At 42.0% G+C, this 26,288-nt stretch overlaps 1 protein-coding gene across 2 annotated transcripts; it reads right to left on the minus strand.

Moving 5' to 3' along the window:
• On the minus strand, nucleotides 1-26,207 carry LOC138004318 (threonine-rich protein-like). 2 transcript variants are annotated; one of them, XM_068850806.1, is made up of 7 exons: nucleotides 26,070-26,207; nucleotides 21,329-21,434; nucleotides 20,289-20,672; nucleotides 14,670-15,053; nucleotides 8,814-9,266; nucleotides 2,759-2,883; nucleotides 1-1,534 (listed from the first exon to the last, which is right to left on the minus strand). In XM_068850806.1, exons 1-6 carry the CDS (start codon nucleotides 26,145-26,147, stop codon nucleotides 2,861-2,863), a joined length of 1,428 nt encoding a protein of 475 aa, XP_068706907.1. In that variant the 5' UTR covers nucleotides 26,148-26,207; the 3' UTR covers nucleotides 1-1,534; nucleotides 2,759-2,860. The 2 variants fall into 2 exon arrangements, with proteins under 2 accessions (XP_068706907.1, XP_068706899.1); XM_068850798.1 differs by having other exon boundaries at nucleotides 2,759-7,042.
• Nucleotides 26,208-26,288: the final 81 nt, after the last annotated feature.

Here is a 26,288-nt window from a genome sequence, read left to right on the forward strand (position 1 = left end):
TTCATTTTATATCTTTTATTCGTTGAATCTTCGTACTAGTAAGTCGTAGCAACAAATTGGGTTAACCAGGAACCAGTTCAAGAGTATTGTTGGCTTGAAGTTCAATGCATTTGACCCCTTTTAACGCTTTGCTTGTAACTAAAACTGTAAATTCTAGTGTTGATTAAAAATAATTCACATATCTAACAGAACGGAACTAATTGCTGAAAAACTTGCATAAAACTAAAAAAAAAAAAGGAAAACGTACCATTCTACCCACGTAAGCTGTGCCACACTTCTTTTTGTTTCCTTAGGCCCAATTACCACGGTACCGGACGAATTTGCTACCGGTTGAAAATTTGTGCATTTAGGGTTGGTTTCACACGGAACCACGCTAAACGTACAAAAATTTAGACGCCTCACCGTACAATAATTTGAACGCTCAAATAGGGGACGAATTTTTAGCCGGTGTGGTTGAAAATTTAACCAGCGCGCTGTGAAGACATTTTGCACGGCAAAGGCGTGGTTGCATGGATGCGTGGTAACTCAGCCACTACCGTTATTTGCCTTTCTCTTTCTTGGCGCCATTTTGGATTTTGTAAAGTTGCGCTCTGCGCTTGAACAGATGGTAAAATCACTGGCAAAGTTTTAACTTTAATCTGGTTTGTCAGTTCCGTGTGAACAGAGCGAAAATATTGCACGGTTCCGTGCGAACAAAATGGCCGAACAAATCTTTCAGCCGGTGGAAAATTCGTCCGGTGCCGTGTGAATCGGGCCCTATCCTGTCCTAGATTGGTGTGGCGTCGTTTCCGAGTGTTTACTTGCAAATTTCCGTGTTTTGTATCGGTAAATCCTTCACTTTTTGGAGAATTGGTTGAAAACCCCTATATAGCTATAGAGCCGTTTTCAATCATGATTGAGTGTCGTGAAACACAAGATGTAGGTAACTAGACGTTCGCAAGGATATACTCGGAGCCCCTTTAGTCAAACACAGATCAGAGTAATTCACTAGCCATCAAAACGCATAAAAAGAATAAATATGACAGAGACTTTCTTTTCGGTTCAAGTTTTGTATCTGATTGGCGGAAATGATTTTGCAAGTTGGTGACCTGTTCATGGACCAAACGAAAACCAAAGCTGTCAATTAATTAGCCTCGACACTCAAATGAAAATGGTTTTTTTTGATGCGCTGTCCTAATTGTTTCTCCCGCAAGTATTTGTAGGTCTCACTGCTGAACGTCTTCTGCTCGTTTGATATAAAACCTAGAACTAAAAGAGCACAACCCCTTGGTAGAGAATCAACTCAGATGGTCCCATTGAGTAAGGCCCATGTTCTCCACTCAGTTCTCCAAGTCCCTTTCATGTACGTACTCTAACTCAGAGTCTTCGTTTCCCCGGCACTGCTTTGACTCGCCCAATCACTGGTATTTTTTTGCAGCCTGCGATATTTACGGCAACCAGAACGCCTTCCTTCGATGCCTCAAGAAGATTACAAACTCTGGATACTTGGGCTGCCACTGCACTCGGACGCGCGCCTGCATCGACCAGCGTACACCTAAGACGAATATTAAAGCAAGCAAAATTTGTGATAATTTCACTAGAATAGGAACAAATGAATGCTATCGTGTTCCCTACTGAGAACTAAGACGTGGTTTCTTTTTTTAAAACAATGATATTTTATTGTTCGAGTGAAGATGAAAGCAACATATCCTTCATATTTCATTTACTAATCATGTCGATATGTGAGGGGAAGTATGAAAAGAGCTGAACCACGGCCTGTCAACTGTTTCTAATTGGAAGGTGAATATTTAACAATTATTATATGGCTTGTGTTTGTAGCCGATATAACGCGCGCTCTGTTTGGCTAATTGTGACTGAATTGAGGGCATCATTCTCCCGTAATGCCCACGGGCCGATTACGGGGTTGCAAAAACAAAGCAAAAGGTAATTAAAAAACCTTATAATAAACTACTTACTAACCGAGCTAGCTCGAGCCGTACTGGGGAATATTGGCCCTCCGACGTTTTTGTACGGACCTCGCTGCGCTCGGTCCGTACTGCCACGACCTCGGGCCAATATTCCCCATTACGGCCCTCGCGCTCGGTTAGTAAGTATGGGTTATTGACCAAGCGTGAGGTCAAGATGACTGGATATTGGCCAAGTTCTTTTTTTGCGTGTTTTTGGACCGAGACGAAGTCGAGGTCCATAAACACGCAAAAAAAGAACGAGGCCAATATCCAGTCATCTTGACCGAACAATCTTGGTCAATAAAGGATTTATTATATGACTTAAAACACCAAAAAATGATCTTTGATCTTGCGGGACCAAGCGAGAAATCCCGAGCGGGCAGTATCGCTCCATCTTGTCCGCTCGGGTAGCCAATCAGAGCGCGCGATTTGGTTCATCTTGCCCGCTCACGGAGCTAGTCATATAATAACAAGTTATTATTCGCCGAAGGCGATGTGATTATCGGTGAATATTCACCGAGACGAAGTCGAGGTGAATATTCACCAATAATCACTGTGTCTGAGGCGAATAATTGTTTTAGTATAAATACACAGGTGATTATTTCAAAAAAGAGAAAAAAAAAACATTTCAACGCGAAATCATCTTCACTTACAGTGGCAAAACGACTACAGGCAGCCATTTTGTCCGTCGAGGTGATTATCGGCTGATAATCCGAGATAGCGAGCCAATGAGAGCAAGCGATTTGTATAATCACCTGTATATTTATACTAAAATCTTTATATGCAAGACTAGTGTGCGTTTACTGCTTTACCTCGGGAATTTCATCACGCTGTTCATTGGCTAGTCTCTCGACATCACGTTGGATGTTTAGTGGTGCAGTCATCGCAGCCGATTTTGTGTTCCATCCACTTCGCTAAGGATTGATGGCTGCAATGTCTTAAACCAACGAATCATATTGTATTAGATAGTAACAATGGACCAGCATAAGATCAGGTTTTGGCACACTCAATTTTTCCCCTCCACTTGTCACTTTAAGCCCTCCCTTTAAAAGAGTAACGATGGAAATGACTCCTACAAAAATTAGTGCCTGATGTTATAAGAGTCTCTTCAAAAACCGAACTCTCTTGATTCTTTGTTGTCTTTGTCCTTGCTGCATTTGGACATAGTGACATTTTATTGACAGTCCCACGTCCCCCTCTCGACAGGACAGGCTTAACTGTAGAGTGCCCGGCCACGCCAGAACATTTCCGGCTACATCTCTACGCGGCTACTCTGTTAAGCGCAAACGTGCAAACGCACAAACTGTGGCTAGGCGGCCACGTGGCTATAACAGGTTGAAATAAAATTTAGGTTAATTTTAATTTCAGCCAAGGTTGATTTCTCAACCAACGTTGATTTTTTCAACCTAGGTCAAACTTTTTCAAGCTAGGTTATTATGAACTGTCTAAAAAAGGGTTTCCCTTTCTTGGGGGGATGTAATAAGAAAAATGGGGCCTGGGGCCCGTTCTCGAAAGTCCCGAAACTTTACGAGCCATTTTCGGGTGTCACAATTCCCTCTGGATCTCAAGAACGGAGAGGATATAAGTCGTTAAACTTCACAGTCAGCTTGCTTTTTGTTACTTTGAAAACATGTTTAAAAATCGGCTTTCCTGAACAAGCGGTTGGCAGGTTCACAAATGGCTTTTCGGGCCCGAAAAGTTTTCGGGACTTTTGAGAAACGGGCCCCAGATTTTTTAGGGGGGATAAAAAAGAGAATAATAAAAAACACCCTCCTCAACCTTTCCCTTACCTTCCGTTTTTCTTCCACTTACCGCCTGTCCTTTCCTTCCCTTCTTCCTTACTGTCCTTACCTAAAAGCCAACGGACTGTACCACTTACCTTGAGCTTCTACAACATTCCGTGCCGCTCCAAGGATGCGAACCCTCGTACCATATATTGGACGTCCGAGATTACTTCTTCTCTATATTACTATTATTAATTTCTCTAGAATCTTCGGTTGAAAGACTTGTAGTGTTCTCATGTTAGGTATATGTAAAACGAATTATAAAAAATAAGCTATTTCCATCCCTCGTTCGATGAAGTTGAAAGGTGCTTCAATTTATCATTTCCGTGTTTGAAGTCAAAAACTGAGGGCACTTTTGTTTGTATGGTTTGTCTTTTAGGTCCAATAGATGGAAATTGTATTTCTTTTATCAGTTGGCTAGAGGAAGGTTGTTCAGTATAATAAAGTTTTATCAGTGATGGCTTGAGTTGAAGGCCAAAGAGCGTCTGTAAGCCAGTTAAAGGACAGACGCCAAGAAAAAGTGGTGGACTGCCCAAGTTACAATTTTAAGTACTTGCGGTGAGATACTTGAGCTCGTGGCTGATGTGAATGAAGAGGGGACCACGTTTTTGGAGATGAAAGACGAAGCGAGGCGTATCAAAGAAATAACGTCGAAAGAACGTCGCGTGGTTATTAAGTCTAGTAGCTTGGCTGAGAGCTTAAAATCACGTAAGTCAGCTTCAGCGGGCAAACGTGTGACTGAAGTTTGCGTTTCACCAAAAGTTAAAGAAACTGATCTGATTTTGGCTATGTTTTGCTTGTTGCTTACATATATTGAGCAACATCTCGAAAAGGAGACAAGTTATAATAGGTAATTTAAGATTCTCATGCATTCTGCCTGCTGCTTGCCTTTTCACATAAAGACGATGCGAAATCTCTCTATTAGTACCGCTACACTACATCGGCAAGTGGGACTCGAACACAAACATAAACCAAGGCATGCTTTCATCATAAGGTGAATTAACAGTCACCGTGATTCCCCAAAATAAATTGCTTGGTTATGGTTCCGCGAAATCGAAGCTTGTTGGAAGACAACATTGGTGTGGACATGCTTACGGTAATTCAATTTCCTTTGTTCCCTGTCAAGCTCAAATTTCAATATTATAATAACCGACTAGTCTATACAGCTAGTGACATGTCGTCACTCGTGGAATGTTGTCTTTCAGGACTGGGATGAAACTCATTTTGACAAGTTCCTCCACTCCGTGAAGTCCATTAAAGGGAGACATAAGGTATATAGAATTACTTCCACGTAATAGCCTTCCCACATGTGGAGAAAATTATGTCAAGCATGGAGTTACTCCTAAAAACTCCTCAAAACATATTTTAGGAAGTAGAACTTGAATATCTCTACGCTTCAACAAATAGAAAAGGCCATGGTGAGTTCGACATGAAAACCGTTTTTCCTCGTAGTTTTTGTAAACAACCAAAGTGATGTCTGGTCTCAATGGTCTCAATACGAATATGGGGTAAAGCATGTCGGGAGAAGCTCGATACGCAAGTGTAGTCACATTTCCTCCTCACCATCAAACTTGTTTTTTAACTTTGAAATGAAATGAAATGAAAGAAAATGGTCGCGTAAAACCTGGTTTTCACTAGCGATGCATGCACAAGCGCAAGCATAAGAGCGCTTATTTCACCGTGAAAACGGGGTTGACGCAAGCATAAGCCCAAGCACAAGCATAGGGATCTTCTTTTTTTTCCTTTTCCTTGTGCTTGCGCATGCGTGCGCTTTGCGTCGTGTGAAAACGAAACGCAGCATTTGCTATGTCTGGCCAATTAAAGCACTCGCTCCAATTGAACAAAATTGCGGATCCCGTGGTTCTTATTTAATGCTTATGTCGACGTTCGTTTTCACTAACATGACTTACTTATGATTGTGGTTGTGCTTGTGTCACTAGTGAAAGCCAGGGTTACATTATCCACATTGGCTTGAGACAACAACTCCGAGTTCGCCAACCAGGGAGTTTGCACACCTGTGACTTGTTGCTATTTGCAGACAAAGGAAACGTTCCTGTTGTGTACTTGACCATGGGTAAGCTGAACACGGGTTTAACCAGGGAACAGATTCTACGTTCAAAAACATCACCTTAAATTCATCACACCCTAATGCCCGAAACTAGAGGAATTGTTAATAATTGTTGACAGACTCCTCTGCATTATGTATGTTAGACCGAGAATTACGGGAAGCATGTTTTCGGCTGACTCATTGTTTTTGCATCTATAGCTAATTCTTGTATTTTTTCTTCACTCACCAGTTGGTACTGACAGACTTCACCCACCAGCAAAAGTAAAGTCTTTCAAGTAAATGCCTCAGTGGTAGCCAAACTGCCAGATTTATACAAGGATTTGTTGACATTATACGGCTGCCCAGACACCTGTTTGCTGCAGCGATACAGGTAACGGACTAGAACATCTGCGTTACAAAAGACTACCTGCAGCCTTGTCCGAAAGGGAACTGTTTGGCGCCTAAACACCATCAAACATTGTTTGGTGACCACACATTTTACCGTTTGGCCACCTTGCTTGGTGCTGTTTGATCGTGCTTGAGAAAACTTGAGGGCCATCAAACAACTTTTGTTCTCGTGTTTGATGGTCGAAGTTTTGTTCGTTTGGACAGCCGTATCAAACATGTTTGGCGAGCGCGTGCGTACCACGCTTGCTCAACCGCTTGTATCCAAGTGTTGTTTACGTATTTATGACTCATAGTTCTTGGCTTATGGAGTTTGATCTGAGTTAGATCAAACATGTTTTAACCGTTTGGCCAGTCACTTCAACATCAGCATGTTTAATCACCAAACAATGTTTGATGTTGTTTGGTCGCCAAACATTTTCTGTTTGGACAAGGCTTAAAAAGTAAATAGAACTTACTTTCTTGGGACTCTGCCTTTTCACGCACTGATTAATAAACCGATGCATTTGAGGATGACAGAGGAGCAAGTCCTGGAGTAAATTAACATAATCGGTGTGTCCCGAAAGAACTAAAGAACTTTGGGTTTTCAATTTTCTTCAGGTTCAGCTGCCGTTGCAAGGGCGGCAAGTGGAGGGCTCAGTTGTATCGTTACCGAAATCGATGAGAACAAGCTCAGATCAATTTGACGAAAAGTTGTAAATCACAGGAAAAATCGTGAATTGTTAGATCACAAGCCCTTCGTAGAGAAATATTCTCAAAACCCTTACGGTATTCTTTGGAAAGACAGAGTTCATGCATATTAACCATATCTTTTGTGCCTGGCACTTTTTTCCAAAGTGCTAAGTTATGTTTTGCTCTTCCTGCGTAAAGAAAGAAAGAAAGAAAGAAAGAAAGAAAGCCAAAAAAGCTCCTTAACTTGATCTCAGCATAGTTTTAGTTGTTTAGTAATGTTCGTAGCATTTAAGGACGTTCGCGCGCAAATTTTCTAAAATGATTATTTTCTACAAATTTTACCATTGAAAGATGATGAATTAGTGATTTCAGAAATGTAAAGAAAATGGAGGGTCATCGACTTCGTTTTGGAGAGAACTTGCCCGGAAAAACACCCTAAATCTGAAAAAATCCGGCTTCTTCAGCGAATAAGGCCACAGTGTCTATACGCCCAAAAATATTGTAATTGCATCTTCGAAGTGAAATGTTCTCTACCAAACTTTGTTTAAGTGGACCCATCAAGTGAATTTAGTTAACTGTTGAGGTTCCTTAGCGACCATAGTTTTATGCGCCTTGCAGCCGCAGGATGGCAGGGTTCCAGAATTTTTTTTTTTACTTCCTACATTGATTTTTTTGTTTATTTTTGGACAAGAGATAATTGTAAATAAAATCTGTTTCTGAGAAGAAAAGTAGGAGTCACCGAACATCCAAGATCGTTAAATCCAAGCAAAGCTAGAGCAATGGCCATCTGCCCTATCATTGCTCATTTTAGTACTTAGCGCGCGCGCTCGATGCATGACGTGGCATGTGAATTTGCGTGCGCTGTAAGGATGCGAAGTAGCAATGGGCGCGAACGTCCTTAAGAAACTCCCGAGGCATTTTTCTAGGGAAAATGGAATGGATCATTAATATGAAAACAATAAATCAAGAAAGAAACTGTTCCTTCGTTGATTAGAATCAAACAATGCAAATTACCACGCCAATCTTTCTTTTTTCTTCTCTCTTATGTTCTATGATGTTATGATTTCAGATATGCCTATGAAACAAAGTAAAACATCCCTCTTTTTCCAGTGTTTTTGTCACTCAAACCGGCACGCCGTGGAACTTTAAGATCATGAATATATGGACATTTATGGATGAAAGGAACATGGAAATTTCCATGTTCTTTTACATTTTATGGATGAAAAGAACATGGAAATTGCCATGTTCTTTTACATTTTGCGCATGAGAGGAACATGGAAATTTCCATATTCTTTTACATTTTGCGGCTGAAACTAAAGGAACATGGAAATTTCCATTTTCCTTTACATTTTAAGGGTAAAAGGAACATGGAAGTTTCCATGTTCTTTTACATTTTATTGATAAAAGGAACATGGAAATTTCCATGTTCTTTTACATTTTGCAGATGAAAGAAACATGGAAATTTCCATGTTCTTTTTGCATTTTGAGGATGAAAGGAACATGAAAATTTCGTGTTCTTTTACATTTTGAGGATGAAAGGAACATGGAAATTTCCATGTTTATCTGCGAAACGTATTTTAAAGGAACACCGAAGTTTCCAAGTTCCTTCGAATTCTGCCTTAGTTTTATAGCTAAATTGTGATAGCGTTTGTAAGAAATTGGTATAGTAATGCCCACCAAAGGTCTAGTCAATAAATTTGGTAGGCAATTCACTGCTTACAAACATAGACCTTTCCACCCTTTAAACAGAAATAGGAAGGAGTGCCACGAAGGCTGTCGTTTTCCAAGCAATGGGGTACCTTCGTGCAAGTGAAACTGGTGGCTTGCTTATGTCACTCTGGTGCGTTTTCCGAAGCACTTACTCTACGGAATGAGCACGCCAAGGCCAACTTTTCACGGGAGACTAATTAAGTCAAATACTTTTAAAAGTTCAAAATGCAAGGGATACACTTTACTTACTAAGAGGTGTTGTTGCCGTTATTGGCATAGTTAACGATCCCGTAGATGGCCCTCCAGTTGTTACCCCAATCGCCGTGGGTACATCGGTAATTAGGGTTTCAGTTGGCCATTCAGTTGTTGGCCCTGCAGTTGTTACTCCACTCGTCGTAGGTGCATCGGTAGTTAGGATTCCAGCATTACACAAGCTCACATTGCAGCAGAACTGATCGCATGATTGAATGTCACCGGTGGACTTAAGAGCACTGCATCCCGGATTAAAATCGCAATTAGGTTCGGTGAGATTGAAACATTGTCTTGTGACGGTCGTTGTGAGTGTCGTAAGACTAAAAGCCTCAAGAGTAGTACAGATTTCGCCTGGAGCACATTGCACTTCTACCTCAGAAAGGGTGCATTCTCTCTCTGTGTCTCCCATGCATTCTGCACATGTCAAGTTCCTCAGATGGACGTTCTCTACTGTCAAAACAAATGGCATACTTATAATTAATAAGCTTTGGAAGGCTACTTACTGACTTGCAGGTGGTTAGCGAAGTATGCGGTGCTTTGGTATGAATTCAAACCAAAGGTGATGTAGTCAGAGTGTTTCCACCAAAAGGGTTGGACCACCTCGTTTTTGATGAATCAAACACCAAAATTTGGTACATGATAAGTTGAAAGGGGTAAACGGACCACTGTGTTGAGATTTGGAAGGAGCGACAATAATAAACCTAGGTCACGGCATTTTTACAGACCAATCTATTTTTACACTACCTTTGCCGCAAAACAATAAAGGCAGTTCCGGGTCGGTGACGCTATGACGTCAAGTGAGTTTCCCGTGCTTGGTCATCGGGCTCCTGCAGGAGTCTTGTTCGCGGGAAATTCGATCTAAAAATAAATCGGTCTGTGAAAATGCACTACCTAAAGCCTTGTCCAAACGCTAAATGTTTGGCGCCCAAACACCATCAAACATTGTTTGGTGACCAAACATTTTACCGTTTGGCCACCTTGTTTGCTGCTGTTTGATCATGCTTGAGAAAATTTGAAGGCCATCAAACATTCCATTAAAAAACTTAAAACATTTCCTTTGTTCTCGTGTTTGATGGTCGAAGTTTTGTTCGTTTGGACAGCCGTATCAAACATGTTTGGCGAGCGCGTGCGTACCACGCTTGCTCAGCCGCTTGTATTCACGTGTTGTTTACGTATTTGTGACCCATAGTTTTTGGCTTATGGAGTTTGATCTGTAGATTGCGAGAAGTTCCTTCATAAATCAAATGATTCTGCTTTTACCTGGTTCCTCATCGGTTGTCCGTATGCTTGGGTGCCTTACGTGTCTTCTGTAGACATTCTACCATGTCCTTTTTCTGATCATTGCTTTCTTTCTTTTTCATGGGCTCTCCCCAACTCCGTTCCTCCGGGTCCGGGGTTGTGGAAGCTCAATCGTTCTGTTTTGGATGAGGCCGAGTACATCGACCTCATCGCAACTATTTGGTTCTACTGGCAGTCTCGTCATTCTTCTTTTTCTTCCCTCGCTGGGTGGTGGGACAGCGGTAAATCCCATATTAAACGTATAAGTATTAAATATTGTGTAAATCGTAGTGAAAGTAAAGTAGTTGAACGGGATATTTTGTCTAAACTGGCTGCCCATTTAAAAGTTCATGTTGATTCTGGTCGTCTTTCTTTCCTTCCTGTTTATCTTTCTACTCTGTCTCGTCTTCGTGCTCTGGATCTTGAGGTTGCTCGTGGAGCTTAGGTTCGTGCCCGGTTGAGGTGGGTGGAGAAGGGTGAGTCCTCCTCTGCCTACTTCTTCCGGCTCGAAAAGAAAAACGGCACTGACCGTAATATCTCAGCGCTGAGAGCTAGTGATGGTACTTTGGTTGCGGATAAGGATGGGTTGTGTGATGTTTTTCGTTCTTTCTATTCGGATCTTTTCTCTGCTGCTCCTTGTGACTCTAATGCTCGTGCTGAGCGTCTTTCCAACATTTCTTCGGTTTTTCCTTTTGATGATAGTGAGGTGTGCGAAGGTCTTCTCAGCCAGGAGGAGTGTTTTGCGGCTCTTCAGGACATGGCCCGTGGTAAAGCTCCTGGTTGTGATGGCCTTCCCATGGAATTCTATTTAAAATTTTGGCATGTTTTGGGTTTTGATTTAGTTTGTTTTGAATTCTGCGTTTGGTTTGGGCTCTTTGTCTCGCTCTCAGCGCCGACGTATCATTACTTTATCTTTTAAGAAAGGGGATCGTCTTGATCCCAAGAACTGGCGTCCAATCTCCCTGTTGAATGTCGATTATAAGATCGCTTCTCGTTCTATTGCTGCTCGTCTTCTTAAGGTAATTCATTTGGTTGTAAATAAAGATCAGTCTTGTGGTGTTCCTGGCCGTTTTATTGGTGAATATGTTGCTTTTCTTCGTGATGTTGTTGATTTTTGTTCTTCTTCGGGTGCTTCTGCAGCTCTTCTTTCTCTTGATCAAGAAAAGGCATTTGACAGGGTTGATTGGACGTTCCTATGTTCTACCTTATACGCAATGGGTTTTGGGCAGTCTTTGTTGGGTGGGTTAATTTATTTCATAATAATGTTAGTAGTTGTGTAAATATAAATGGTCATATTTCAGATTCTTTTAAGTTATCTCGTGGGGTGAGGCAGGGATGTCCCCTGTCCCCCCTCCTTTATGTTTTAGTCGCCGAGGTTCTTGCCTGTAATATCCGTTCTAGTGCTTTAATTTCTGGTTTGTCTCTTCCTGGTTCTTCATCTTCTTTTCCTGTTGTTTCTGCTTATGCTGATGACACTACACTGGTTGTTTCTTCTGTCCCTGGTATTTTGGCTGTCTTTGATGTCTACTCTTTGTATGAGAGGGGGTCGGGGGCTAAACTAAATTATGGTAAATGTGAAGGTTTGTGGTTGGGTTGTTGGAACGGTCGCACTGACTCACCGGTTAACATTACTTGGTCGTCGGTGAAGGTGAAGGTGTTGGGGGTTTTTCTGGATACAAGCAATCTTGAGGAGGACAATTGGAGGCCGCGTATCACCGCGGTGGAAAATGTTTTGAACTCCTAGCGTCAGCGTTCGTTATCTTATAAGGGCAAGGCACTTGTTATCAATGCCTTGGCCCTTTCCCGTGTGTGGAACGTGGCCTCTCTTATCCATGTTCCCCGGTGGGTCAGTGTGGAATTAAATACGTTAATTTTTAAGTTTTTCTGGAGCGGTAAGCGGGACTTGGTCGCTCGTCGTGTTGTGGTTCAGCCTCCTTGTTTGGGTGGTTTTTCTGTCGTTAATTTTCAGTGTAAGGTTATGGCTCTTCGTGTTCAGTGGGTTCGTCGTTTTGTTTCTTCTCCGTCTTCATGAGTCTCTTTCATGGTTTTTTGGTTTTCTTCCGGCTTGCCACTCCTCTGCATCTCGTTTTTTCTGCTCCGCTTTGTTTTTCTCCGGATTCTCTGCCTCCGTTCTATCGTTCTCTGTTGACTGCTTGGCGGGCATGTAAAAGATCCCTTACAGCGTCTTCTTTGGGTATTGGTTCTGGTATTGATTTTTGTCCTGTTTCTGTTATGTCTATGAAATCTGCTCATTGTTTCTTTTGTCTGAGAATGCTGTCTCTTCTCATTGTGAGGAGAAATTGTTTCCTTTGTTTGGTTCTCTTTATTGGTCTTGCACTTGGCGTCAGCTTTTCTTTTTTGATTTGGATCGTCCTGTTGTTGATTTATGTTGGAAGGTTCACACGGCCGAGAGGCTTGCTGGCTTTGGTTATGCTCTCTCTACTGCTTGTTTTTGTTCTGCTCCTGTCGAGTCTCTTCAACATCTGTTTTTTCACTGTCCTCTGGCGGTCAGTGTCTTGTCGTGGCTTCAGTCTATTATGTTCTTGGCCTCTCCTCTTTGTCCTTCTATCTTGGTTCGTCATGTGCTTTTTGGTTTCTCGGCTGATGGGTTGTCTGTGGTTCCTCGGGTTTTTGTTTATATGCTAAATGTTTGCAAGTTTTGTATTTGGGGGGCTCCGAATCATTTTCGTTTTAGGGGCGTTCGTCCCTCGGCGGTTGATGTCATGGAGCGTGTAAAGTCTCGGGTCCGGTTTAATCTCCCTTTGTTTTTCCGTCGTTTCCGATCTGACCGTCGTCGTCGTTATTTTGTTCGTCAGTGGGGTGCTCGTGGTGTGGTGGCCTCGCTACATAATGATGGTTTGGTTGTTCATATTTAGGTTCTCGTTTTGTGTTTCGTTTGCGTGCCCTGCGGGTGTTTTCCTGGGGTGAACCAACGTCTTGGCGATGGATGTGTTTGTTGACGCGAGGCCTTTTATTGGTCGCTTTTCACCCTTGTGCTGGGACGTGCTTGTTTTGGTTCGTCCAGTTGTTTTTGAGTCTTTATTGTTGTTTTTGTCGAATTGTCATTTAGGAGTGTAAGTCAGACGAGGCATCTCCTAGATGCAAATCTTCGTTTGTTTGTCTTTTGTTCATTGTTGGTAGGGGCGGGGTTCGATTCCCCGGCGAAGTTGGCGTGTTGGTGCACCCCCGTGTGAGGTGAACCAGTGTGTTTGATGGATTAGTCGTTATGTCTGGCGGTCATTGCACTCACCCTACCGGGGGCCAGCCATTCGCCTTAAACATAAAAAAAAAATCAGTCGAGCGGCCTGCTTTTATGTGGCAGTCAAACTTCTCCTCCCATGCCTCCCTTGGTCATTTTATTTGTTTGCGTGACAAAACACAACTGCGTCAGAAAAGTGGGCTGCTCGACTGATTTATGAAGGGCTGCTCGCAGTCTATTTGATCTGAGGTAGATCAAACATTTTTAAACCGTTTGGCCAGTCACTTCAACATCAGCATGTTTTGTCACCAAACAATATTTGATGTTGTTTGGTCGCCAAACATTTTCCGTTTGGACAAGGCTTGAAGAGTAAATAGAACTTACTTTCTTGGGACTCTGCCTTGTCACGCACTGATTAATAAAACGATGCATTTGAGGATGACAGAGGAGCAAGTCCTGGAGTAAATTAATGTAATCGGTGTGTCTCAAAAGAACTAAAGAACTTAATAACATCGGGTGTTCTCTTTTCGTAAGGTTCAGCTGCTGTTGCATGTGCGGAAAGTGAAGGGCTCAGTTGCATCGTTGCCGAAATCGATGAGAACAACCACATATCAATTCGACGAAAAGTTGTAAAATCACGTGAAAAATCACGGCGTGAATTGTTAGATCAAAAGCCCTTCGTAGAGAAATATCTTCTAAGGCCTTACGGTATTCTATGGAAAGACAGAGTTCATGCATAATAACCATATCTTTTGTACGTGGCACTTTCTGCCACAATAAAAACAAGCAAAAACTGTTTCTTCGTTGATTAGAATCAAACCCTGCAAATTACCACGCCGATCTTTTTTTTTTCCTCACGTTCTATGATGTTATTATTTCAGATATGCCTATGAAAATTTCCATGTTCCTTTACAATTTGCGGATGAAGGAAACATGGAAATGTTCATGTCCTTTTTACATTTCTAGGATGAAAGGAACATGGAAATTTCCATGTTTATTTGCAAAATTTATTTAAAAGGAGCACGGGAATTTTCAAGTTCCTTCGAATTCTGCCTTAATTTTATTGCTGAATTGTGATCGCGTTTGTAGGAAGCTGGTGTAGTAATGCCCACTGAAAGGTCTGGTCAACAAATTTGGTAGGCAATTCACTGCTCACAAACATAGTCCTTTCGATTCCACGCTTTAAACAGAAATGGAAACGAATGCCACGAAGGCTGTAGTTATCCGAGCAATGGGGTTGCACGCGAAACGGCTCCATTGAGCTTTTCGAAGCACTTACTCTACGGAGTGAGCAGGCCAAGGCCAACTTTCCATGGGAGACTAATTAAGTCAAATACATTTATCATTTCAAAATGCAAGGGATACACTTTACTTACTAAGAGGTGTTGTTGCTGTTATTGGCGTAGTTGACGCTCCCGTAGATGGCCCTCCATCAGTTGTTACTCCAATCGTCGTGGGTGCATCGGTAGTTAGGATTCCAGCATTACACAAGCTCACATTGCAGCAGACCTGAACGCATGATTGAATATCGCCGGTAGATAAAAGAGCACTGCATCCCGGATTAAAATCGCAATTAGGTTCGGTGAGATTGAAACATTGTCTTGTGACGGTCGATGTGAATGTCGCAAGACTAAAAGCCTCAAGAGTAGTGCAGATTTCGCCTGGAGCACATTGCACTTCTACCTCAGAAAGGGTGCATTCTCTCTCGGTGTCTCCCATGCATTCTGCACATGTCAAGTTCCTCAGATGGACGTTCTCTACTGTCAAAACAAATGGCATACTTAATAAGCTGTGGAAGGCTACTTACTGACTTGCAGGTGGTTAGCGAAGTATGCGGTGCTTTGGTATGAATTCAAACCAAAGGTGATGTAGTCAGAGTGTTTCCACCAAAAGGGTTGGACCACCTCGTTGTCGAGGAATCAAACACCAAAATTTGGTACATGATAAGTTGAAAGGGGTAAACGGACCACTGTGTTGAGATTTGGAAGGAGCGACTCCAATAATAAACCTAGGTCACGGCATTTTTACAGACCAATCTATTTTTACACTACCTTTGCCGCAAAACAACAAAGGCAGTTCCGGGTCGGTGACGCTATGACGTCAAGTGAGTTTCCCGTGCTTGGTCATCCGGCTCCTGCAGGAGTCTTGTTCGCGGGAAATTCGATCTAAAAATGAATCGGTCTGTGAAAATGCACTACCTAAAGCCTTGTCCAAACGCTAAATGTTTGGCGCCCAAACACCATCAAACATTGTTTGGTGACCAAACATTTTACCGTTTGGCCACCTTGTTTGCTGCTGTTTGATCATGCTTGAGAAAAGTTGAAGGCCATCAAACATTCCATTAAAAAACTTAAAACATTTCCTTTGTTCTCGTGTTTGATGGTCGAAGTTTTGTTCGTTTGGACAGCCGTATCAAACATGTTTGGCGAGCGCGTGCGTACCACGCTTGCTCAGCCGCTTGTATTCACGTGTTGTTTACGTATTTGTGACCCATAGTTTTTGGCTTATGGAGTTTGATCTGTAGATTGCGAAAAGTCCCTTCATAAATCAAATGATTCTCCTTTTACCTGGTTCCTCATCGGTTGTCCGTATGCTTGGGTGCCTTACGTGTCTTCTGTAGACATTCTACCATGTCCTTTTTCTGATCATTGCTCTCTTTCTTTTTCATGGGCTCTCCCCAACTCCGTTCCTCCGGGTCCGGGGTTGTGGAAGCTCAATCGTTCTGTTTTGGATGAGGCCGAGTACATCGACCTCATCTCAACTGTTTGGTTCTACTGGCAGTCTCGTCATTCTTCTTTTTCTTCCCTCATTGGGTGGTGGGACAGCGGTAAATCCCATATTAAACGTATAAGTATTAAATATTGTGTAAATCGTAGTGAAAGTAAAGTAGTTGTAAGGGATATTTTGTCTGAACTGGCTGCCCATTTAAAAGTTCATGTTGATTCTGGTACTCTTTCTTTCCTTCCTGTTTATCTTTCTACTCTGTCTCGTCTTCGTGCTCTGCCGGATCTTGAGGTTGCTCGTGGAGATCAGGTTCGTGCCCGGTTGAGGTGGGTGGAGAAGGGTGAGTCCTCCTCTGCCTACTTCTTCCGGCTCGAAAAGAAAAACGGCACTGACCGTAATATCTCAGCGCTGAGAGCTAGTGATGGTACTTTGGTTGCGGATAAGGATGGGTTGTGTGATGTTTTTCGTTCTTTCTATTCGGATCTTTTCTCTGCTGCTCCTTGTGACTCTAATGCTCGTGCTGAGCGTCTTTCCAACATTTCTTCGGTTTTTCCTTTTGATGATAGTGAGGTGTGCGAAGGTCTTCTCAGCCAGGAGGAGTGTTTTGCGGCTCTTCAGGGCATGGCCCGTGGTAAAGCTCCTGGTTGTGATGGCCTTCCCATGGAATTCTATTTAAAATTTTGGCATGTTTTGGGTTTTGATTTAGTTTGTTTTGAATTCTGCGTTTGGTTTGGGCTCTTTGTCTCGCTCTCAGCGCCGAGGTATCATTACGTTATCTTTTAAGAAAGGGGATCGTCTTGATCCCAAGAACTGGCGTCCAATCTCCCTGTTGAATGTCGATTATAAGATCGCTTCTCGTTCTATTGCTGCTCGTCTTCTTAAGGTAATTCATTTGGTTGTAAATAAAAATCAGTCTTGTGGTGTTCCTGGCCGTTTTATTGGTGAATATGTTGCTTTTCTTCGTGATGTTGTTGATTTTTGTTCTTCTTCGGGTGCTCCTGCTGCTCTTCTTTCTCTTGATCAAGAAAAGGCATTTGACAGGGTTGATTAAACGTTCCTACGTTCTACCTTATATGCAATGGGTTTTGGGCAGTCTTTGTTGGGTGGGTTAATTTATTTCATAATAATGTTAGTAGTTGTGTAAATGTAAATTGTCATATTTCAAATTCTTTTAAGTTATCTCGTGGGGTGAGGCAGGGATGTCCACTGTCCCCCCTCCTTTATGTTTTAGTCGCCGAGGTTCTTGCCTGTAATATCCGTTCTAGTGCTTTAATTTCTGGTTTGTCTCTTCCTGGTTCTTCATCTTCTTTGCCTGTTGTTTCTGCTTATGCTGATGACACTACACTGGTTGTTTCTTCTGTTCCTGGTATTTTGGCTGTCTTTGATGTCTACTCTTTGTATGAGAGGGGGTCAAGGGCTAAACTAAATTATGGTAAATGTGAAGGTTTGTGGTTGGGTTGTTGGAACGGTCACACTGACTCACCGGTTAACATTACTTGGTCGTCGGTGAAGGTGAAGGTGTTGGGGGTTTTTCTGGATACGAGCAATCTTGAGGAGGACAATTGGAGGCCGCGTATCACCGCGGTGGAAAATGCTTTGAACTCCTGGCGTCAGCGTTCGTTATCTTATAAGGGCAAGGCACCTGTTATCAATGCCTTGGCCCTTTCCCGTGTGTGGAACGTGGCCTCTCTTATCCATGTTCCCCGGTGGGTCAGTGTGGAATTAAATACGTTAATTTTTAAGTTTTTCTGGAGCGGTAAGCGGGACTTGGTCGCTCGTCGTGTTGTTGTTCAGCCTTCTTGTTTGAATGGTTTTTCTGTCGTTAATTTTCAGTGTAAGGTTATGGCTCTTAATGTTCAGTGGGTTCGTCGTTTTGTTTCTTCTCCGTCTTCATGGGTCTCTTTCATGGTTTTTTGGTTTTCTTCCGGCTTGCCACTCCTCCGCATCTCGTTTTTTCTGCTCCACTTTGTTTTTCTCCGGATTCTCTGCCTCCGTTCTATCGTTCTCTGTTGACTGCTTGGTGGGCGTGTAAAGGATCCCTTACAGCGTCTTCTTTGGGTATTGGTTCGGGTATTGATTTTTGTCCTGTTTCTGCTATGTCTACGAAATCTGCTTATTTGTTTCTTTTGTCTGAAAATGCTGACTCTCCTCATTGTGAGAAGTTCTTTCCTTTGTTTGGTTCTCTTTATTGGTCTTGCACTTGTCGTCAGCTTTTCTTTTTTGATTTGGATCGTCCTGTTATTGATTTATGTTGGAAGGTTTCACACGGGGTCCTTCACACGGCCGAGAGGCCTGCTGGCTTTGGTTATGCTCTCTCTACTGCTTGTTTTTGTTCTGCTCCTGTCGAGTCTCTTCAACATCTGCGGTCAGTGTCTTGTCAGTTACGGTTATGTTTTTGGCTTCTCCTCTTTGTCCTTCTATCTTGGTTCGTCATGTGCTTTTTGGTTTCTCGGCTGATGAGTTGTCTGTGGTTCCTCGGGTTTTTGTTTATATGCTAAATGTTTGCAAGTTTTGTATTTGGGGGGCTCCGAATCATTTTCGTTTTAGGGGCGTTCGTCCCTCGGCGGTTGATGTCATGGAGCGTGTAAAGTCTCGGGTCCGGTTTAATCTCCCTTTGTTTTTCCGTCGTTTCCGGTCTGACCGTCGTCGTCGTTATTTTGTTCGTCAGTGGGGTGCTCGTGGTGTGGTGACTTCGCTACATAATGATGCTTTGGTTGTTCATATTTAGGTTCTCGTTTTGTGTTTCGTTTGCGTGCCCTGCGGCCGTTTTTCTGGGGTGAATCAACGTCTTGGCGATAGATGAGTCTGTTGCCGGGCGGTCTTTTATTGGTCGCCTTTCACCCTTGTGCTGAGACGTGCTTGTTTTGGTTCGTCCAGTTGTTTTTGAGTCTTTATTGTTGTTTTTGTCGAATTGTCATTTAGGAGTGTAAGTCAGACGAGGCATCTCCTAGATGCAATTCTTCGTTTGTTTGTCTTTTGTTCATTGTTGGTAGGGGCAGGGTTCGATTCCCCGGCGAAGTTGGCGTGTTGCTGCACCCCCCGTTTGAGGTGAACCGTTGTGTTTGACGGATTAGTCGTTATGTCTGGCGGCCATTGCACTCACCCTACCGGGGGGCCACCCATCCGCCTTAAACATAAAAAAAAAAAATCAGTCGAGCGGCCTGCTTTTATGAGGCAGTCGTATTCTCTTCCCAAGCCTCCCTCGGTCATTTTATTTGTTTGCGTGACAAAACACAATTGCGTCAGAAAAGCGGACCGCTTGACTGATTTATTAAGGGCTGCTCGCAGTCTATTTGATCTGAGGTAGATCAAACATTTTTAAACCGTTTGGCCAGTCACTTCAACATCAGCATGTTTTGTCACCAAACAATATTTGATGTTGTTTGGTCGCCAAACATTTTCCGTTTGGACAAGGCTTGAAAAGTAAATGGAACTTACTTTCTTGGGACTCTGCCTTGTCACGCACTGATTAATAAAACGATGCATTTGAGGATGACAGAGGAGCAAGTCCTGGAGTAAATTAATATAATCGGTGTGTCTCAAAAGAACTAAAGAACTTGATAACATCGGGTGTTCTCTTTTCGTAAGGTTCAGCTGCTGTTGCATGTGCGGAAAGTGGAGGGCTCAGTTGTATCGTTGCCGAAATCGATGAGAACAAGCTCAGATCAATTCGACGAAAAGTTGTAAAATCACGTGAAAAATCACGGCGTGAATTGTTAGATCAAAAGCCCTTCGTAGAGAAATATCTTCTAAGGCCTTACGGTATTCTATGGAAAGACAGAGTTCATGCCTAATGACCATATCTTTTGTACGTGGCACTTTCTGCCACAATAAAAACAAGCAAAAACTGTTTCTTCGTTGATTAGAATCAAACCCTGCAAATTACCACGCCAATCTTTTTTTTTTTTCCTCACGTTCTATGATGTTATTATTTCAGACATGCCTATGAAAATTTCCATGTTCCTTTACAATTTGCGGATGAAGGAAGCTGGTGTAGTAATGCCCACTGAAAGGTCTGGTCAATAAATTTGGTAGGCAATTCACTGCTCACAAACATAGTCCTTTCGATTCCACGCTTTAAACAGAAATGGAAACGAATGCCACGAAGGCTGTAGTTATCCGAGCAATGGGGTTGCACGCGAAACGGCTCCATTGAGCTTTCCGAAGCACTTACTCTACGGAGTGAGCAGACCAAGGCCAACTTTCCATGGGAGACTAATTAAGTCAAATACATTTATCAGTTCAAAATGCAAGGGATACACTTTACTTACTAAGAGGTGTTGTTGCTGTTATTGGCGTATTTGACGCTCCCGTAGATGGCCCTCCATCAGTTGTTACTCCAATCGTCGTGGGTGCATCGGTAGTTAGGATTCCAGCATTACACAAGCTCACATTGCAGCAGAACTGAAGGCATGATTGAATGTCGCCGGTGGAGTTAAGAGCACTGCATCCCGGATTAAGATCGCAATTAGGTTCGGTGAGATTGAAACATTGTCTTGTGACGGTCGTTGTGAGAGTCGCAAGACTAAAAGCCTCAAGAGTAGTGCAGATTTCGCCTGGAGCACATTGCACTTCTACTTCAGAAAAGGTGCAGTCTCTCTCGGTGTCTCCCATGCATTCTGCACATGTCAAGTTCCTCAGATGGACGTTCTCTACTGTCAAAACAAATGGCATACTTAATAAGCTGTGGAAGGCTACTTACTGACTTGCAGGTGGTTAGCGAAGTATGCGGTGCTTTGGTATGAATTCAAACCAAAGGTGATGTACTCAGAGTGTTTCCACCAAAAGGGTTGGACCACCTCGTTGTCGATGAATCAAACACGAAAATTTGGTACATGATAAGTTGAAAGGGGTAGACGGACCACTGTGCTGAACTGGCCTTTCTAGCGTTAACCCTGGTTTTTTTATTTTTAGTGTCGTAATTTTTTCGTATATTTGTTGTGCTACAGCAATAAATTTTCAGAAATTATCGAAAAATGTGTTTATTTTTTGAAAAACAATTTCTCCTTGAGTAAGTAGAATGTCTCTTACCAGGATCCCAGAGGAGGAGCGAGCAAGCCCCATACAAAGCCAAAGCAAAGCATTTTTTACAGACGAATCTATTTTTGGACTACATTTGCCGCAAAATAACAAAGGCAGTTCTGGTTCGGTTAAGCTATGACGTCAAGTGAGTTTCCCGTGATTGGTGATCGGGCTCCTGCGGGAGTCTCATTCACCGGAAATTCAATCTTAAAATAAATCGGTCTGTGAAAACGATGTGACAGGAATATATGGGAGTTGCTCGCCCTTACGTAAGGGCTCCTACTCTTACTTAGCTCTAGTATGAAGTCACTCCTTTTCTTTCTTTGTTCATCGAGTTCTCTCAGTGGTGAAGCAAAGGGCGACGACTCCGTGGTCACCATGCAAGTTGTCAGAACCTATTTAAACATAAAGGTCACTACTCTCACGATATAAACGACCGAGACAATAACCATGACCATTGCCAATGGACAATGATGATAACTGTGGCGATGGCAATGGCAATGACAACGACAATTATAATGGCAATAGCAATGGCAATAGCAATGACAATCCAGTGTCGATAACAAAAAATGGAAATGGGAACGACAGTTATAATGATAAGGACAATGGCAATGGCAATGGCAATGGCAGTGACAATGGTAATGGCAATAGCAATGGCAATGGCAATGGTAATGGCAATAGCAATGGCAATGGCAATGGCAATGGCAATGGCAATGGCAATGACAATGACAATAACAATTTTATGACAATGACGTTGGCGATAGCAATTATAATTCAGTGTCAATGACAAAATAATGGAAATTGCAAAAGCAAAGACAATTATAATGACAAGGACAATGGTTATGGCAATAGCAATAACAATGACAATGACAATTTTATGACAATGACGTTCGCAATAACAATGACAATTCAGTGTCAATAACAAAAAATGGAAATGATAACGAAAATTATAATGACAATATAGCAAAGACAATTGCAATGGCAATCAAAATTTGACAGCATTGTATCAATTCAATGACAATGGTACCTGGCATTGGCAAAATCGATAGCAACAACAGTGGCAATGACAATAATAGCTTGGTGACAATAAAATGGAAACGACAGTGAAAATAATAATGGCAATAGCAAAGTCAATGACAATGACATTGCACATAACAAAGAAGTAGATTATTAAAACTTATTGCAGTCTTGGGGCAACTGAATTACAGGTTGAGTGCGCTCAGAAGACACCAATACAATACACATAACAATAAAATTTATCCAGGCTTAAACTTGATTGTTACAAATCTGTTTAATCTATCAGTCCTGGTTTGGAGAAGACGATGCTGACGACCAGATCTAAGCAAGTAATGGGCACGTATATCTATTAGTCTACCGTTTATTAGGGGGTACAAGGGATGATCTGGCAAAATGCCCGCAATGAAGCGAGTGCACAATAAGGACAATAAGTCACGTCTCGCTGCAACAGAAGGAAGGCCTGCGCTAGCAAGTGCTACCTCGTAACAAACACCAGGCCAGATTATAGACACCGCCCTACCCTGGACATTTTTCAGGGCTGCAGACAGGTACTGTGGAAGCCCTCCATACACCACAGCAGCATATTCAATAAAAGATCTTATCAGACTACAATAGATGGTGATTATATCCGAAGGTGAGGCACCACATTTTTTTAAGCCGTCCAAGGGCGTACATAATCACAGTGCGCAACCCAGGTAAGATCCTCCGACACGAAAACACTGAGCAATTTAAAGGATGATGCTTGCTCGATCTGGAATCCACCCACCACAATGGACTGCGGCACGCAACTAATGTATTGAAGAAAGCCAAAGGTCATGGTCTTGCATTTGCGCGGGTTGAGGTTCATGTTGTTATTTACGGCGAAAGCATGAATATCATATACGATGTGATTCAACAGAGATGGAGATTTCCGCAGGACAATCTCCTTCACAGTCAAATCATCAACGTATTTCGCACGAGGGCACCAGGATGTTACGAGGTCATTTATCATGACCATGAAGAGGACCGAGACCAGCTTGGTCCCCCAATGGGGGTGGCCAGGGACCTATCCAGCATAAATGCAGCTACCCATCTGAGAAGACAGTTATGAACTCCACCAAAATCAGAAAGCTTCCTAATTAAAATTGTGTGATCGATGGGGTCAAAGACTTTCTTGGAAGTCAGCAAAGAAAAGCCTTGCGTAGCACTGACCTTTGTCAAGTGCTTCTAATGCCAAATGTAATAAGTACACCAAGGCATCAGAATTGGATTTACCAGAATCCACAAATTGTTTTGCGTCAAGCTCAGCAAGGATGTTAGGCAAAATGCGCGCAAGTGAAACCCTTCCAAAACCTTGACAACATGACACGTTAACGAAATGGGGCGAATGTCGTCCTCAATACTCTTAGGCGGGGGTACTTTAGGTAGAGGATGGACAATTGCGATTTTCAGGGCAGAAGGAATGTGTCCTTCACGAAGCGACGCGTTATAAGGATGAGCAATAACCGGCGCAAGCTCGAACGCAAAAGTCTAACAGTGACAGTTAAGTGTCCACAGTCACAATGGAAATGAAAACGGCAACGACGTTAAGCAGTGAAAATAACAGTGACAATAATCATTCAGTGACAATGGCAATTAGCAGAGAAACGATTAATTAACAATGACATTGACAACAAGAGGACAATGGTAGTGGCAATGAATATCAATCCCTAAATTTGACCTGGCAATGGCGCGACTCATGTGGACTGTGTTCTCAAACGACTACCTTAATTCAGCCGCGCATTGCATTTTATTATTTTAATCCGGTAGGATATGACAACAGCTCGTCTTCTGAACCAAAGTTAAGCTATTGCCATAAGCATGAGTAGGCTTGCCATGCGAACGGTCCGTTCGAACACCAAAATCATCCCACCAAACTGAATTTTATTCAAACAACCAACGAGCTACCGCCGTTTACGTCTTACGTTTAGTCACGAGGATCTCCTTTACGTCAGTGCATTTTATTGATAAGCCAACCTGAGGGCTTTATTGGCTGCCGAGACTAGTTCTTTTTGCGTAGTGTTTGCCACATGTGAACAACAAAACAATGTTTGTAACTGACATGGGACGTTTGAAATACAATTTATGCAAGTGGGTTTGTTTTTTAATATTGATGCGTTTTCTTAGTCCTACTTATCAGCATTTCCTTCATTGTTGCCACTACTTTAATGTAGTATCTATCACACAAGAGAGTAGTGCTTTCCGCGCATTCTGATTTGCTAGCTACAATCCTCGCCAAAAGTCCTTGCAACACTCCTTTTCCCTGGACAGTGTTGAGATGACATTTTACTGTTTGACTGGCTACAACAACATTGAAAAAGGGAGGGGAACGAAAACCGTGCGAGAATGTTCCATAGTGTTTAAAGTTTTTTGTCGAAGATTGTCTAAAGTGGCGGGAATTTTTTGAACATACACAGAAGAAGTATGCGTGATGGTAACAGAAGTGTAAAGTGCAAACAAACGCTTGTAAACCCCACGGTTTATCATTAGTTTTTGCCTTTTATCGTATTCCTAATTCGTATTTCTCGTTTGAAAATCAGTTTGTAAAAGACATTACTTCTAATTGAAATGAATTTTCAAGAACAGTTTCAATGCCATCGTGAAATTCAGCCTTTTCACAACGGTTAAACAGAACACGTAATAAAATAAGATTGTCAACAGACCAACTTCTATTTTGACAACGGTAAAGTTTACCGCACGTGAGTCAACTAAGGCAAAAAATGCACAGTACAAAGACACTGATTTATTTTTTACGAACAGTGTTAGGGCATAAATCCTACATTTCTAGGTGCCACAAACGACTTTTACGTGAAATTCTGTAGTGCATCTGTTGCCAAAGCATAATGTCGTCACTGACTCATTTAAACATGTCCTCTCTTGGATTTCGGTAGATCAGGACTGTGTGGCAGTATCTTAAGCAATTGTGCGATCACTCGTTGCGAGGCAGTCTTTGCGACTGCTGAATTCTGGCAAGGGTCATAGTCTTGAATGAAGAGTCTTGTATTATTTCCTTTCTTTGATTCCAAAAACATTTGCTCAGAAGTCTTATCAATGAAAGACGCAAAAAATTTCCCGTCATATGTTCATATTCGTGTCAAATTATATGAAATCACCACTAAAAACTTGACTACCTTTTGACTAGTCTTGCTAGAGTTGGAGAACGAGGGACAGAATGATCTTGAGCTGATATATTTAGGGATGTAAGGTCAAATCAGTGAATAGTGTAAATTTAGTTTGGCTTTTACAATGAATCTGTAATCTAGCATAAGTAAATCGTCATCCCATTTATCACGTTTAGCAGATCATATTTGTGATTATATCAGACGCGATTTGTGAGCTCTGGACTTCTTTTGAGAGCTTAAAAAAGTTAACTTTTCAGTTGCCTGTAAAGATGTCAAGCCAGGAGAAATCTGCCTGCGCCTCGCAAAGGCATGAATCCTTCCCCGATCATTTCGATGTTACATCACAAAGAAATAATCTTTATTTTTGTCCAAACAATCAGTTTCAAATATTTGAATAATGTGAAAGATCTTTAATCATGGAACAAATATGTTCTTCCTTGATTGCCATTACGGAAGAAATTATGGTTTTTCGCTAACTAGCTCGTGACATTTCTTTCTTAAACGGAAAAGAAATAGGAAAATGAAATATTGTTAATTTAATGAAAGCCAGGATAAATGATTAACACTCCAAACCAATACATGTTCGAGTAATAATATCTTCCTAACCACTCCTGCAAATGCATCAATAAGGTGAAGTAACTAGTGAACAATTATCATGACAAAGTTTGTCTTAAAAGGATACTCGTTTTACGCATTCGTTTCAAAAGAACTTCACAATTACACTTACGCAAGCTATTCGTAACTACGTTATGTCAAAGCTTCACGAATTCATGATCACCTTCATGGTATTCGTAGCAAGACAGGAATTTTGATAAAGACAGACTTTAGAATTGTGAGGAACATAAAGCCCGAGGACTTAATAAGGATACTTACCACCACAGAAAGCAGAAACACCTTCATGCTTGCAACGAGGTTCTCTCCACCTGTGCCTTCTTTTCGTTTTCTCCACATCCACAATACACACGAACGAATGAAAAAAAAATAGAATTAGACGAGTTTTCTGAGAGCCAATATAAGTATTCTAGTATTGCTTACCTATTGAATATATATCTTTGTTCACTTTCTTTAATATCATTTAAGGTGGCATCACAT

Source organism: Montipora foliosa, chromosome 1 (genome assembly GCF_036669935.1).
Source record: "Montipora foliosa isolate CH-2021 chromosome 1, ASM3666993v2, whole genome shotgun sequence".
NCBI classification, from domain to species: Eukaryota; Metazoa; Cnidaria; class Anthozoa; order Scleractinia; family Acroporidae; genus Montipora; species Montipora foliosa.